Raw genomic sequence first — 14255 nt, 5'->3', positions numbered from 1 at the left:
ACCAGAGGGGAGGTGGGTGGGGAGATAGGTGAAATGAGTGATGGGGATTAAGGAATGCATTTGTGATGAGTACTGGGTGTTGTATAGAAGTGATGAATCACTAAATGCTACACCTGAAACTAATATTACACGAACTGGAATTTAAATTAAAAATAATAGTGATTAATTCTTTAAATTTTTTTTTTCCACGTTTATTTATTTTTGGGACAGAGAGAGACAGAGCATGAGCGGGGGAGGGGCAGAGAGAGAGGGAGACACAGAATCGGAAACAGGCTCCAGGCTCTGAGCCATCAGCCCAGAGCCCGACGCGGGGCTCGAACTCACGGACCGTGAGATCGTGACCTGGCTGAAGTCGGACGCTTAACCGACTGCGCCACCCAGGCGCCCCAATAGTGATTAATTCTTTAATTAATTGAAAATATTCCCCAAATGATTTAATTATACTAAAATTATTATAAAAAACATTGAGTAAAAAGAGAAATTGAAGGCCAGTTTTATTCATAAAATAGAAGCATCTTTTAAAAATAGTGAATTAAATCCAGTGATATATAAATCAGATAACAGATAATGAATAAATTTAGTTTTATTCCAAGAATGAAAGAGAATGTTTACATTAGAAAATCTATAATGTCACTTATCACATTAAAGTATTAAGGGAGAAAATAATTTCAAAATCAGAAAATTCAATATTCATTCATGATAAAATTAAACACTTGAACATGATAAAAAAATTCACAATTCATTTATTTTTACCAAAATCAACACTAATGCATGTTAAAGCACAAATAAACAAGCTTAGCAAACATGAAAATAAAGGTAACTTTTTTATACTGACAAAGAATATCTACCAAAGACTTAAAATAACTATCATTGCTCATGTTAAAATATCAGATTTGTTCCCTTTAAAATCCAGAATAGAATAAGAATGCCCACTCCAACCACCTTTACTCAACAACTTTCTAGAGGTCCTAGAAAATGCACACAGATAATAAATGTAAATAAAATTTTCCAGGCTTGGAAAAGGAAAATCACAACTATCATTACTCATAGATGATATCATTATAAGCAATAATTTTTTTTAAAGAGAAACTTGAAAGGGAGAGTTTAGAAAGGTCACTATATTTAAGTTCAACTTAGAGTAATCAATTTTAGGTCTGTAGCATGCCTAACAGCAACTAACATTGTTTTTCATTTTCACAAGTGAAATATTTACAGTATTTGTGAATGAAATATTCATCATAATGAAATCAAATACAAATATTTATAGATATTATTGCCAATCATGATTTTATACTGGGAATATATCAGTAAATAAAACAGATAAATATCCCTGCTTGCATGGAGCTCACATTCTAGTGGGGAAGAGGTACAATTAACAAGTTAATAATAAGTAAAACACAGATATGTAAGAGAAAGATATGTAAGACATGTACAGGGAAGGGGGAAGCAGAAAGAGACCAAGAAAGGATAATGGAATGAGGAAGCGCAGCATTAAAATTCAGATTGGTAACATTTAGATTGGGTGGGTATAGACAGTCTCTTTACAAGGATATATCTAATTAAAGCTCTAAAGGAAGTAAGAGCAAGAGCCACTTGGATTTCTGAAGGAAGACTGTGGGCAGAAGAAACCTCAAGTAAAAAGCTTAGAAACAGGGGCATGCCTAGAGTGTTCTCTAAATAGGTAGGTGGACAGTATGGCCACAATTGAGTAAAAAATAGGAAAGTAGCAGGAAATGAGGTCAGAGAGATAAAACAAGGCCATATCAAGTGATGCATCAAGTGCCATAACAACTTCACTTAAAATAGGAAGCCACTAGGGGCACTTGGGTGGCACAGTCGGTTATGTATCTGGCTCTTGGTTTCAGCTCAGGTCATGATCTCATGGTTTGTGAGTTGGAGCCCCACATCCGACTCTGTGCTGGCAGTGCAGAGCCTGCTTAAGATTCTCTCTTCCTCTTTCTCTGCCCCTCATTCATATTCTCTCTCTCTCTCTCTCAAAAATAAATAACTTAAAAAAATAGAAATTCACTAAAAAATTTTAAGCAGATAAATGTTATGGAAAGACTTATCTTCTGTTGTTGTTTCATTATTTTAAAAACATTTTATATGTATTAATTTTGAGAGAAACAGAGACAGAGTGCGAGCTGGGGAGGGGCAGAGAGAGGGGGAGACACAGAATCCGAAGCAGGCTCCAGGTTCTGAGCTGTCAGCACAGGGCCTGATGTGGGACTCGAACTCACTAATTGAGATCATGACCTGAGCCAAAGTTGAATACCCAACCGACTGAGCCACCCAGGTGCCCCAGAAAGACTTACGATTTAAGAAAATCACTTTGGCTTCTGTGTTCAAAGAAGACTGAAAGAAAACAAAGACAAAGCAGAGTGACCAGTTAGGACACTATTGTAATAGTTCAAACTAGAGGTGACGAAAACAAAAACAAAAACAAAATAACAGAGGGCAACAGTGTTAGTGGAAAGGAAAGATGGAACTTTCCTCCTAAGTAACTAGAAGAATGGAGTTCCCAGTAATTATGATGGAGGAAACTCCAAAAGATAGAGCTTGAGAGGGGAATTAATTATCTAATTGCATGTGTCGAGTATGCAGTTGGACATATAAAACAAGAGTTCAGAAAGAGATCTCAGTCTAAGATGTGAATTAAGGAGTTGTTAACACATGGGTAATTTAAAACCATGAGACTGGATGAGATCACCTAGAGAGTCATGGCAATAAATGGAAGAGGCCCAGAACTGAAGTCTGGAACACCTCAACATGCAGGGATTGGGAAGATGAGGTTCAAACAGCAAAAGAAATTAAAAATTATGGCAGCTCTTGCCAATATCAAGGCCTAGGAAATAACCATAAAGTGAGTGACTGAGAACAGAATAGGATCCCTAAAGGAGAGGCTATCAAGGAACTGAAAGTCCAGAGTCATGAAGAATTCTAGCAGGTATCATTCTTAAGAAAGTAACAATGTCACAGGGATTTAATTTACAAAAAAAAAAAAAAAAAAAAAACCTGAGAAGAAGTGCCTTATTAAAAAGTTATAGTGAGTAGGACAATCTGATGATATGAGAGTTAAGACAGAGTATTTTCATGAAGGAAGGAGAGGAAAGGGACTGAAAGCAGAAATGAGAAGCATAGGGGACACTTATCTTACCTCCAGGTCCAATGTTATAGTTGAGTGGAGAATAGAGAAAAGTTCCCCTTTAGAAGTGCCGCAGGCCAGGGTGAGCTGGAGCTGGCTCATATTAGCTCATGATTGTTGACTGTGGACATAACTTCCCAACTACACATTTGGTAAATTATGATGGTAGATGAATGGCTTTGATGTATTTATAGCACAGAAACTGGAAAACACTACAAATCAAGGTGTTTCTTCCAAAGAACTGATTGTTATATTTACTAGTAACCACTGTCTGCAGGAAAATTATAACTAGGGAAAAGCTAAATTCCCATTAGCACAGAAGGGGAAGGTAACATTCACAGTAGAAGTTAAAAATACAGAGGATTTTGCTGACCAGTTATCTTGAGTTGCAAACAGTACAGAGAAAAAGTTTCAGAGTCAGGAAAAGTAAGAAGAGATTGGATCAGAGAAAGTGATATAAGGAACTTTAGGGAGAATTAGTATTCTGGAGTAAATGACCTGGGAGTCCTGAGCTCCTCATAAAGACTAAAAAGCACACCGTTACAGAAAGAGAGGATTAGAGAAGAGCAGGACAGAAACATGTGTTGCTCAGAAGCTCTCATTTGGCTCCTGCTGACAAAACCATGTCCTGTATATGTGTGGTCTTATTCTATGTGCTCGGGTACTCTGTTGTCTCCTGCCAATGGTGTCCAGCAGAGGTGTGGTCTTACTCCAAGTTTGAGTGTTCTCTCTCCACTCCCGCTGATGGAAGAGGTATGGAGTCTGACAGAGTGTTGATCCTGCACTGAGCTCACAGGCTCCTTCTTGATTTCTGTTGAAGGAGGCCTCAAAGTCGACAAAGGGATAGGTTATTTATTTTAACTACTTGAAAATATTTATAATAGCATAAAATCATAAGGCATTTAGAATTACATTTAACAAAAACATGTACACGATCTGAATGAAGAAAGTCTAAAAATGTTATTGAAAGACATTAAAGAAAATATAAATATTTGGGCAGATAAACCCCATTCATTCAGGCTTCAAAACACTCAGTATGGTAAAATTGGCAATTATCACTACGATGATCTATAAAACCTAAGCTATTTCAATAAAAGTTCCTAGAAATTTTATTTTAGAAATTTAGGAAGATTATTTTAAAATGTATAGAGAATTATAGAATATGTAAAACTCTTCTAAATAATATAAATAAGATTCAGAAAACTTCCATAAGACATAACCAAACTTATTAAAAACTATAATAATTAATGGGGCACCTAGGTGACTCAGTCGGTTAAGTATCCAACTCTTGATTTTGGCTCAGGGCATGATCTCATGGTTTGTGAGACTGAGCCCCGTGTCAGGCTCTATGCTGACAGCACAGAACCAGCTTGGGATTTTCTCTCTCTTGCTCTCTCTCTGCCCCTCACCCATGCATACTCTGTCTCTCAAAATAAATAAATTTTTTTAATTATAATAATTAAAGTATGGTGCTGCCACAGGATAAACAAACTCACCAATGAAACATAATATAAAGCAAAGTCACATATTATCTAGAAATCCACAGAAAATAGTTAAATGGCAGAACTGATACCACAACCCATTGTGGGGGAAAAAAATAATAAATTGTGCTAGGACAAACAAATATCTTAATAAAACTAAGAAAAATTAGATTCCTATTACATTCCACATTTTTAAAAATCTGATTTCAAGGTAACTAAATATATTAAATTGGGAAGCAAAATTGTATGAAGAGATGTCCAGTCCAGATTAGACATGTAGATTCATCTCTTTTCTTGTTTTCCCTTGCTAAGTACAACTATAAACCCTAAAATAATGCAAGACACAACCAAAGTAGCACTCTGAAGAGTGGAAATAAGAATATAAACTGCTTAGAGATGCCAGGATTGGAGAAATAGTGCAGCAGCAGAATATTTTACTATCTCCAACACAAAGAAACAAGATGCCACAGATCTAACCCTAACCTATCGATAAAAGGTAATGTGTTCTCTGATCATAATCAAATCAAACTAGAAATCAATAGCAAAAAGATAAAAGGAAAATCTCTTAAACACATAGAAACTACAGAGCACACTTATAAATAATCCATGGGTCACAAAGGAAGTCTCAAAAGAAATAAAAAGAAAAATACATAGAATTGAATGAATATGAAAATAAAACATATCAAAATGCACGATGCAGCTAAGGCAGGCTGAGAGGGAAATTTATAGCACCATATGCTTACATTACAGAAAAAGAAATGTCTTGACTCAATAATCTAAGTTTCTACCTCAAGAAAGTAGAAAAGGAAGAGCCTTAAGAAACTCAAAACTAGAAAAAGAATAAAGGAAATACTGAATATGATAGCAGAAATCAATGAAATTGATATAGGAAGATACTTCAGAAAATCATGAAATAAAAAGCTAGTTCCTTTTTTTAAAAATGGCAGTGAAACTGATAAAGCTCTATAGACCAAACTGACAAAAATAAAAAGGGAGAAGACACAAATAACAAATATCAAGAATGGAACAAAGAATATCACTACAGATCCTGCAGTCATTAAAAACAGAATAAGGGAATACTATAAACAACGTTATGCATAGTCATAAATTTAACAGTTTATAAAGGACCAACAATTAAATAAATGGAATAGCCCTAAACTATTAAAGAAATTGAATTTATAATTAAAAATCTCCCAAAAAAGAAATCCCCAGGCCCACAGTGTTTCACTAGAGAATTCTGCCAAATATTTTTGAAAGAATTAGCAACTACTCAGCAATAAAAGAAAGGGAAAACAATTGATCCATGCAACAGCTTGGATGAATCTCAAGGGAATTATGCTAAGTGTAAAAATCAACCCCCAAATGTTAAATATCATAGTACATTCAAATAACAACCTTGAAGTGACAAAATTATAGTAATGGAGAACAAATTGTTGGTTGTCAAGAGTTGAGAACTGGGAGGGGGTAGGATGGAGGGAAATAGGAATGATTATAAAAGGGCAACACCAAGAAACTTTGTGGTGATGAAATTTTCCACACTTTGTTTGTATCAATGTGAATATCCAGATTGTGATATTGTACTTTGTTTTTTCAAGACGTTACCCTTGGGAGAAAGCAGATAAAGAGTGAAGAAGATCTCTTTATTATTTCTAACAAGTGTACACAAATCTATAACTATCTCAAAATAGAAAGGTTAGCCTAAAAAAATTACAGAGATATTAGTGGAACACAGTAAAATTTAAACATATTCTGTAGATTAAATAATAGAATGGCATAAATTTTGATTTCTTGATTTAAATAATTATATCGCATTAATGTAAGAGAGTGTCTATGTCTAATGTCGTAGACTCTAAGCTAAAGTTCTCTTTTGGCCAGCAAAAGAGCGGATGCAGGATTAAAGCCAGAGCTGGCCAATATCCAGGAAAAGACAAGAGCCCAGAATAAGGGTCCTTGCCCCGTTTTTATTAGGATCAGAAGGCTTACAAACATGGCGATGAACGTGCACAAAGGGATAATGAATCTTTGAACATTAATTTGTGGACGTGAGGGAAAGGGAGTCTTGAAGATATTTGGGATTAGGAGTTTGGGATAATACAAAACAAAATCCGGGCGCCGGCAGTCCCAAGGAAGGTTGTTTACAGCAGACAGGAGGCAGCACCTCCGTTTACCTTAGCTAGCCTAGAGAATGAGACAGGGGAAATAACCTCAGGGTTGACAAGGCACCTTTACTTTTGTTAATCTTCTCCACTTCAGGCTGCATGGTCTGCAGCACAGAGGTCCATAGTCCAACTCACCAATTTACTTAACCTGGCCCTATTCTCCTATGAAAGCAGCTTTCTGCTATAGTATTAAATTTGGGTGCTTTCACCCTGAATATCTAATCTTGTTATTCCTATGTATTGGGCACCTTTGCGCCATTTCTATTCCAAGCCTTTGCCTCTCTCTATTTTGGGGGGCTCTGCACCCCCTCCCTATTTTGGGGTGCCTTTGCACCTCCCTACTCCTGGCACCTTTGTTCCTCCCTATTCTCGGGGTGGCTTTACACCCCCCTATTCTTGGTGTGCCAATGTGGTTTACCCAAACTCGGGTGTGAGCATTTTATGACTTTGTATTTCTTTATGCCTTGTCAACCCATTGGTATAAGCCCCGGGCGATTCCTAAGCTTATCCCCCACAGTCTAGAAATTATGCTATAAAATATTTGGTAAAGGGAAAAATAAATAATATACAAAAATATATAAGCAAAGCATTCTGATCTTGGAACAGGAAAGGATCAGCAACTGTCAATAAGTTTTCCATAAAAGAAAGTATTAATAAATTTGACTACATTAAAATAAAAAACTTTTTGGCATCTTTTTAAAATAAACATTGTACATATTTAAGGAATAAAGCATGACAAAACTGAAGAACTATTCACTAAAAGACACTATAAAGAAATAAATGTAAGTCATCATCTGGGACAAGATATCTTCATTGAGATGACTGATAAGGAATTATTATCTAAGACATATTGCAAATATACTTAAGATAAACAACCTAATTGAAGAGCAGACATAATGTATGAACTGACATTTCACAGAAGCTAGTGTATGGATCGCCCATAAACAAAAGAGAAGATATTCAATTTAATTATTAATTAGAATAATTACGACCCAACAGGTAACATATTTTACTAATTAGATTGGGAAAAATTTAAGAACATTGGCAATATCAAGTGCTGGAAAGAAAAGAGTAATAGAAACTCTGTGTTTGGGTTTGTAAACATATTCAAACTAATTTGAAAAAGAATATAACACTATCTAATAATATCCTCATGTCCAATGACAAAAATCCCACTCCTATATTAGTATCTTACAGAAAATCTTTCACATGAGCACTTGGAAATATATAAGAATATTTGTGGAAACATTGGTTATTAGACCAAGACTTTGGAAAAAATTGAATATGAGTTAATAATAGGACATAAAAGTAAATATTGTGAAATGAACTATTAGTCACATATGACAACAAACTCCAAAAGAAAAGTCCAGGTGCAGAAGACTAGTACATAGTGTGTAATTTGCATTTATGTTATTTATATATTTGAAGTATATATTTACATATTATATTCAAATATACACATAAAATATTTAAATATAGTAAATATTACTTGACAAGACTTATTTTTTAAATTGTGGTATGTTTAATCAACATATATGAATGGAAATTCACAATTTTTAATGTGTTTTTTAAATACAGATAATGTAGATATTGACTAAAGTTTTCAAAATGCTGTAAAATCCTGAGCATTTTTTCATTGCAATCTCATTTTTGTATTTTCTAAATGATCCATGCTTATGCATAATTCAAAATAAACAGTATAGTTTAAAACCCGAGAATAATTAGTATTTTTAATTGCTTTTATTCTGATTCATATTTACTTCTTTTTATATAAACAGCATATATTTAGTGTAATAATGTACGTATTTCCATTTATTTGATTTTCTACTCAGAACAGAATTATAAACAAGTTGTCTTAATCCTTATGTATTTAACATAGCACAATATTATGAGTAAATATTTTGATTAATATATTTCCTCAGGGATTTTTAATGAATTATTTCAACTGTTGAAGACATTCAACATTATTATCAAATTATAGGCATTAAAATTCCCATTTGCACGTGGTTAATACCTTCCAATTTTCAAACTCTAAAGAAAATGCAAAACTAATTTTCTTTTTTAGCAACTTATGTCTGGTAAATAAACTGATTTAATATCCTAATGTAAGATTCACAATTACTGGTAAAACGTCAACCAGATCTTTGATTAATGCTAGAGTTATAATGATGCTTTAGGCAAAAAAAATAATGACTACTGTATAACAATATTCAAGAATACTATACAAAATGCAACTAAACTTGCTCCAATAAATTCAAAGTCTCCCTATGTAAGTACAACCAACTGCTCTTGAAATGCACCATTAGCATGCCCAGTGTGGCATAACACAAGATAATATACACTGTCATATCAGAGCTGAAGAAACCCTTTCTCTCCTTTTCACATTTTATCATTATATTTATTTTTTTTTTAAATTTTTTTTTTCAACGTTTATTTATTTTCAGGACAGAGAGAGACAGAGCATGAACAGGGGAGGGGCAGAGAGAGAGGGAGACACAGAATCGGAAACAGGCTCCAGGCTCTGAGCCATCAGCCCAGAGCCCGACGCGGGGCTCGAACTCGCGGACCGCGAGATCGTGACCTGGCTGAAGTCGGACGCTTAACCGACTGCGCCACCCAGGCGCCCCTTTTTTTTTTTTTTTTTTAATTTTTTTTTTCAACGTTTATTTATTTTCGGGACAGAGAGAGACAGAGCATGAACAGGGGAGGGGCAGAGAGAGAGGGAGACACAGAATCGGAAACAGGCTCCAGGCTCTGAGCCATCAGCCCAGAGCACATTTTATCATTATATTTAAACTATAATCATTGGCAGATGTCATGACAAAGATATGAATTAAGATCATTTTTTGATTAAGTGAATCAAAATATAGAATAGACCAGAAAGAAGTTGAAGTTGTGTAAAATTTTTATGGTCATACCAGCACTTTCAAATACGTAACAGGGAATATGCAAACAACAGAACATCAGAATTAGCCATCATTGTGCTATAATTTCCATACCTCTGTTTGTATATAATCTGAATTGGGGAAACCACGCTGATAATCATAGAAAGTCACTGCAAAATTATTCAAGTTTTTATATGATGAAATAACAAAAAATGCTTAAAAGGAATGAATCTGGAAGCCTTTAACAGACTTCTATTCAGTGTTACCATTATCATATCTAACATAAGAGAATAAAATAGTATTAATAATTATTATTTATCTCCTAGTAAATAACCTTTTCCAATGAAACACTATATTTTTATAAGTATCAATTCTGCAAAAGGTACAGTGCTAGATATATTACACATATTATTTAATTGAATCATCACAAAAACCCTTTGATGCATACATTATTCTTTCCAGTTTATAGAGATGGAAGCATAGAAGTTAAGTAATTTGCCCAGGTTTGTACAAGTAATAAGGGGGAGACCTGAATTAGAGACACAGGTTAGGCTTTAAAATAATTCATACTCTGCCAAAGTACATTCTACAGTGTGTTAACAGATGCCATACTGAAGGAAAAAGGATTACAATAGTTAACTTATGCAAGTATAGTTATAAAAGTACTAAACTAAGGCTAAAAAATTAATTTTTTGCTCCCTTAACAAAAGATATATATATATATCTCGATATATATATATCGAGATATATATATATCGATATATATATAGATATATAGATATATAATTTCTGAAGATGTAAAAGAAGTTAAGATAATTAGGAAAATATGAAAACTCATCCATAGCTTATGAGAAAGTAGTTTAATAGCTACATTGGTAGTATAAGCTAAGTTATGGAAAGCCATTCTTAGATAGCATATATTATTGGTTAATAAACTTATAAAATCAAACAATTAGCTAAACAAAATACATCAGAGAAAGACAATTACTATATGATTTGACTCATAAGTGGAATTTAAGAAACAAGTCAGATGAACATAAGGGAAAGGAGAAAAAAGAAAGGGAAACAAAACAAAGAGACTCTTTTTTTTTTAATTTTGTTAATGTTTATTTATTTTTGAGACAATGCGAGAGACAGGAACAAGTTAGTAGTTTCTTACTTTCTTAATTTGCTCCCATTTTCTTGAAATACTTTCAATGGTATTGTTTTTGTTTTACTTTGTATTTCATTTTTCCTGCATGATCACTGAGTACATAGGTCAGGACACAAGATAAGTGATAGGTTTTTAATACATAGGAATTGTAATATATAAAAACTTTAATTGCAAGCTTTAAATTTAACTCTTCAGGAAGTCATTAAAACAACAGATTTGAACTTTATTGGATGCCATATAATTCGTTTTCCCCTCCACAATGAAAAATAAATTCTACACATAAATATTACCTTTCAAAATTTCCAAATCTATATGGAATTGTTCCATTCTGCTTCTCTTTAATAAATATGTTGGCACACTGAAAGTTTCATATGTATAATGACCAAAGTTTCAATAAACCAGTAATTTTTTATCTTAAATGTGACTTATGTGTTTGCAAAGTATCCCATTAATTGCAAAATGCCTCTTACTTCCTTTAGGGTAAAATATATTTCACAGATAGAAGGAAATTATGTTATAATGTATAGTTATCTTTACAAAAACTATCCCATGGACTATTTTAGTAACCCACTGATTACCTTAAAAACAGGAGAAAACTGTTTTCCCAGTATTGACTCAATTTTTTCCTTATTTCAAGAAAAATAGTTTAAACCATAAGAATTAGTTTCAAAATATAATCTCATATTAACTTTATAGAACGGATTTTATAATGTTATAGAAATATATGATATAATTAATATGGCATATCAGGAAGTCACATACCTAACTAGTTTGAGAAGTAAACAAATACAATTGTCTAAGGAAGATCAGTATACAGTGGCTAGTTTCTGAAATACTTAATGCCACACAGAGTAGACTATTGGAAAACAATCTAGGAGGCTGCTAAGGTAGTCCATGAAGACCAGTTTTATAAGGGTGGGAATAAAAATTAAAAGGAAAAAGAAGCAATTAAATTTGTGGTTTGGGGTGGTTTTAAAAGGAAGCGCCTCATAATCTCCACCAGATCCCCCAAATCCAACCAGCATTTAACTTAAGTAAATTTGTTCCACAAATGAAACTTCTAGATAAGTTCCTTAGGCCCTTTCCAACAAGATTTTAACCCCTACCTCTCTCACACCTCTCCCCGTCATTTAGAAATTCAGAACTTATAATGTAAAAAAGCCATAATGACAGCTTGAGAGACACCAGAAGGATCAAAGATGATGCCATAATTTTGAACTGAATGAATTGGTAGAATGGAGACACTATTAAAAGCCATTTCAAAAATGAAGAAATTAGCCTATTTGGGAACTAAGATGAGATTTGTAAATTAAGTCATGTTAATTTTGAGGTAATGGTAATAGTTCAAAATGGAAATTCCTGTAGATAGCTAAATTATTGCTGTAAAGCTACAATATGGTAATACGAGTGTTTGAAAATCATTGGCAAAGAAGTTATATTGAAAATAGATTATAAATTAGGAAAGTCATTTTAGGAAAACCAACTCTAATTATAAAACAGATTTTATGGAGAAAATTTATCCTGAGTTCCAAAAAGAGTTTCAGAATACAACCCAATTTCATTTGAAGCCATCTATAGTATTTGTGAAATAATTTTCTTTTTTAAAGTTTTATTTTGATAGCAAAAGCACAATTTTGTTGAAAAGCATGGGGAAAAACATTTATAATAGATAGAGATACTATGGAGAAATCTGAGATTTGAAAATCTTGAGTCTTCAGATTTCCCTGAACTCTCTGGACCTGCAAACAAACAAATAAACAAACAACAACAACAACAAAACAAAAAACTGTTCTTCCCTGTTAAAGGCTAGCATGACTTCCTTGATCAAAGGCAATTCTATCCTCTACCTTGAAAGACAAGTCCTGCCCCTCTTACAATATATTCCCTACTTCTTCCCTGGCTAACTTAACAAATTCCATTTAAGTCACAATAAAACCTAGCCAGGGAAGTATTGACGCTGTTCCCAAAGGAACTGCAGGAACTAGCCAGCATGTACCTGGGAGTGCCAGGAGAGTACATGTAGGTCTGTATCCTGAGGCTTTTGAAACAAGGAAGGTAGAACATATAGTTGGACAAGGGAGAGTTTATTAATATTTAAGCATTCTCCTATGAATTAGTATCCTGTCAAGGACCCCATGTTAATATGATGCTAGGATGGCTCTTACAAACTGAAAAAATGATGGCCTAAATGAAGAGACCTGCCAAAATTACCAAGACAAATAATGCAAGAAGGATCAAAAGAAAGAAGTGAGCATGCAGGAGTGGACATACCATGAAACCTGAAGAGCCCACAAGATAACCACTGAAGGAGCAGAAGACGCACCAATTACGAAAGCCTTAAGGATTGTAACTGTAAGAGGAACAGCAACATCACTGAGTAGCTCAGTTGTGGCTCTCCTCTAGTGTGATGGTAGATATTATGAGAGAATGAGGCTCCTTAAAAGCAACTGGGATGATAGGAGCCCTGATAAAAGAGGGGCCAGTTGGGAGCACTTACATGTCAAAAGCATGGTAGCCACACTTATGGAAAAGAGCAGAGTAGCTGCCAGGAGAGCTGATCAACAGAGAGCTAGGGAGATATTTAATAGAACATAATACCATTAAAGGCCAGGAAGATGGGAAGCCAATAAGGGTAATTCCAATCTTTACAACCAGATGAAATCAAGGATGAAAGGTCAGCCACTCCATAAAAAGTCACAATCTCTTTCCTGACCCAGTTTCCCAGACATTGAACCTACTGACTCAAGGAATGACCAGGTCTCCAGTAAGAAGTACCCTGCAACACCATGGTGGCAGGTATGTAATAATTTATTCAGGTAACTATATACTAAGGCAGAAGGAACACCCAAACATTTTGAGACCACTGACATAGGTTCTAGCATGGTATTGATACTCAGGGACTTTCAGTGTCATGATGCCCCCCGTCAGTAGAATTGAGGAATATGGGCACCAGATAATAAGTGGAGTATTGGCCTAGGTCTGGCTCACAGTGAGATGGGATTCATTAATCCATCTGGTGGTCAAATAAGTAATTGAAACAGACATACTTGGTAGTTTGACAAACTCTCGCATTAGTTCTTGACCTGTGGGATAAGACTTATTATAGTGGGAAATGCCTGGTAAAATCTTCTGAAACTGCTTCTTTCTCTAGTCAAGATAACCAAAAATAAGACTGCAAACTGGAAAGCAGGGAGGGGGCGTGTTATCAGAGATTAGCCAAAAGATGTAGATGTAGCAGTTTCTCATATTCCCATTTGATTCTCTAGTCTAGTCCCTATAAAAACAGTGATCATATATATTAGGTACCTAGATTGGCCAAATTCATAGAAACAGAAAGTAGAAAGGCGGGGTTTTCAGAAACTAGGAGGAGGGGATTATGGGGAGTTAGTGCTTAACGGGTACATAGTTTCAGTTTGGGAAGATGAAAAAGTT

General features: G+C 34.4%; 1 protein-coding gene across 1 annotated transcript in view; it reads right to left on the bottom strand.

Moving 5' to 3' along the window:
- Window positions 1-2260: 2260 nt before the first annotated feature.
- SPAG16 (sperm associated antigen 16) overlaps window positions 2261-14255 on the bottom strand; it is a 106908-nt gene continuing 94913 nt past the window's right edge. The window contains exon 10 of the mRNA XM_030326326.1: window positions 2261-3970. Coding sequence (XP_030182186.1) covers window positions 3734-3970 — 237 coding nt within the window. The 3' untranslated portion in view covers window positions 2261-3733. The remainder of the gene's footprint in view (window positions 3971-14255) is intronic.

This window comes from Lynx canadensis, chromosome C1 (assembly GCF_007474595.2).
Source record: "Lynx canadensis isolate LIC74 chromosome C1, mLynCan4.pri.v2, whole genome shotgun sequence".
NCBI classification, from domain to species: domain Eukaryota; kingdom Metazoa; phylum Chordata; class Mammalia; order Carnivora; family Felidae; genus Lynx; species Lynx canadensis.
Note: the sequence above shows the minus strand (reverse complement) of the source record. Positions and strands in the feature narration are given on the sequence as shown.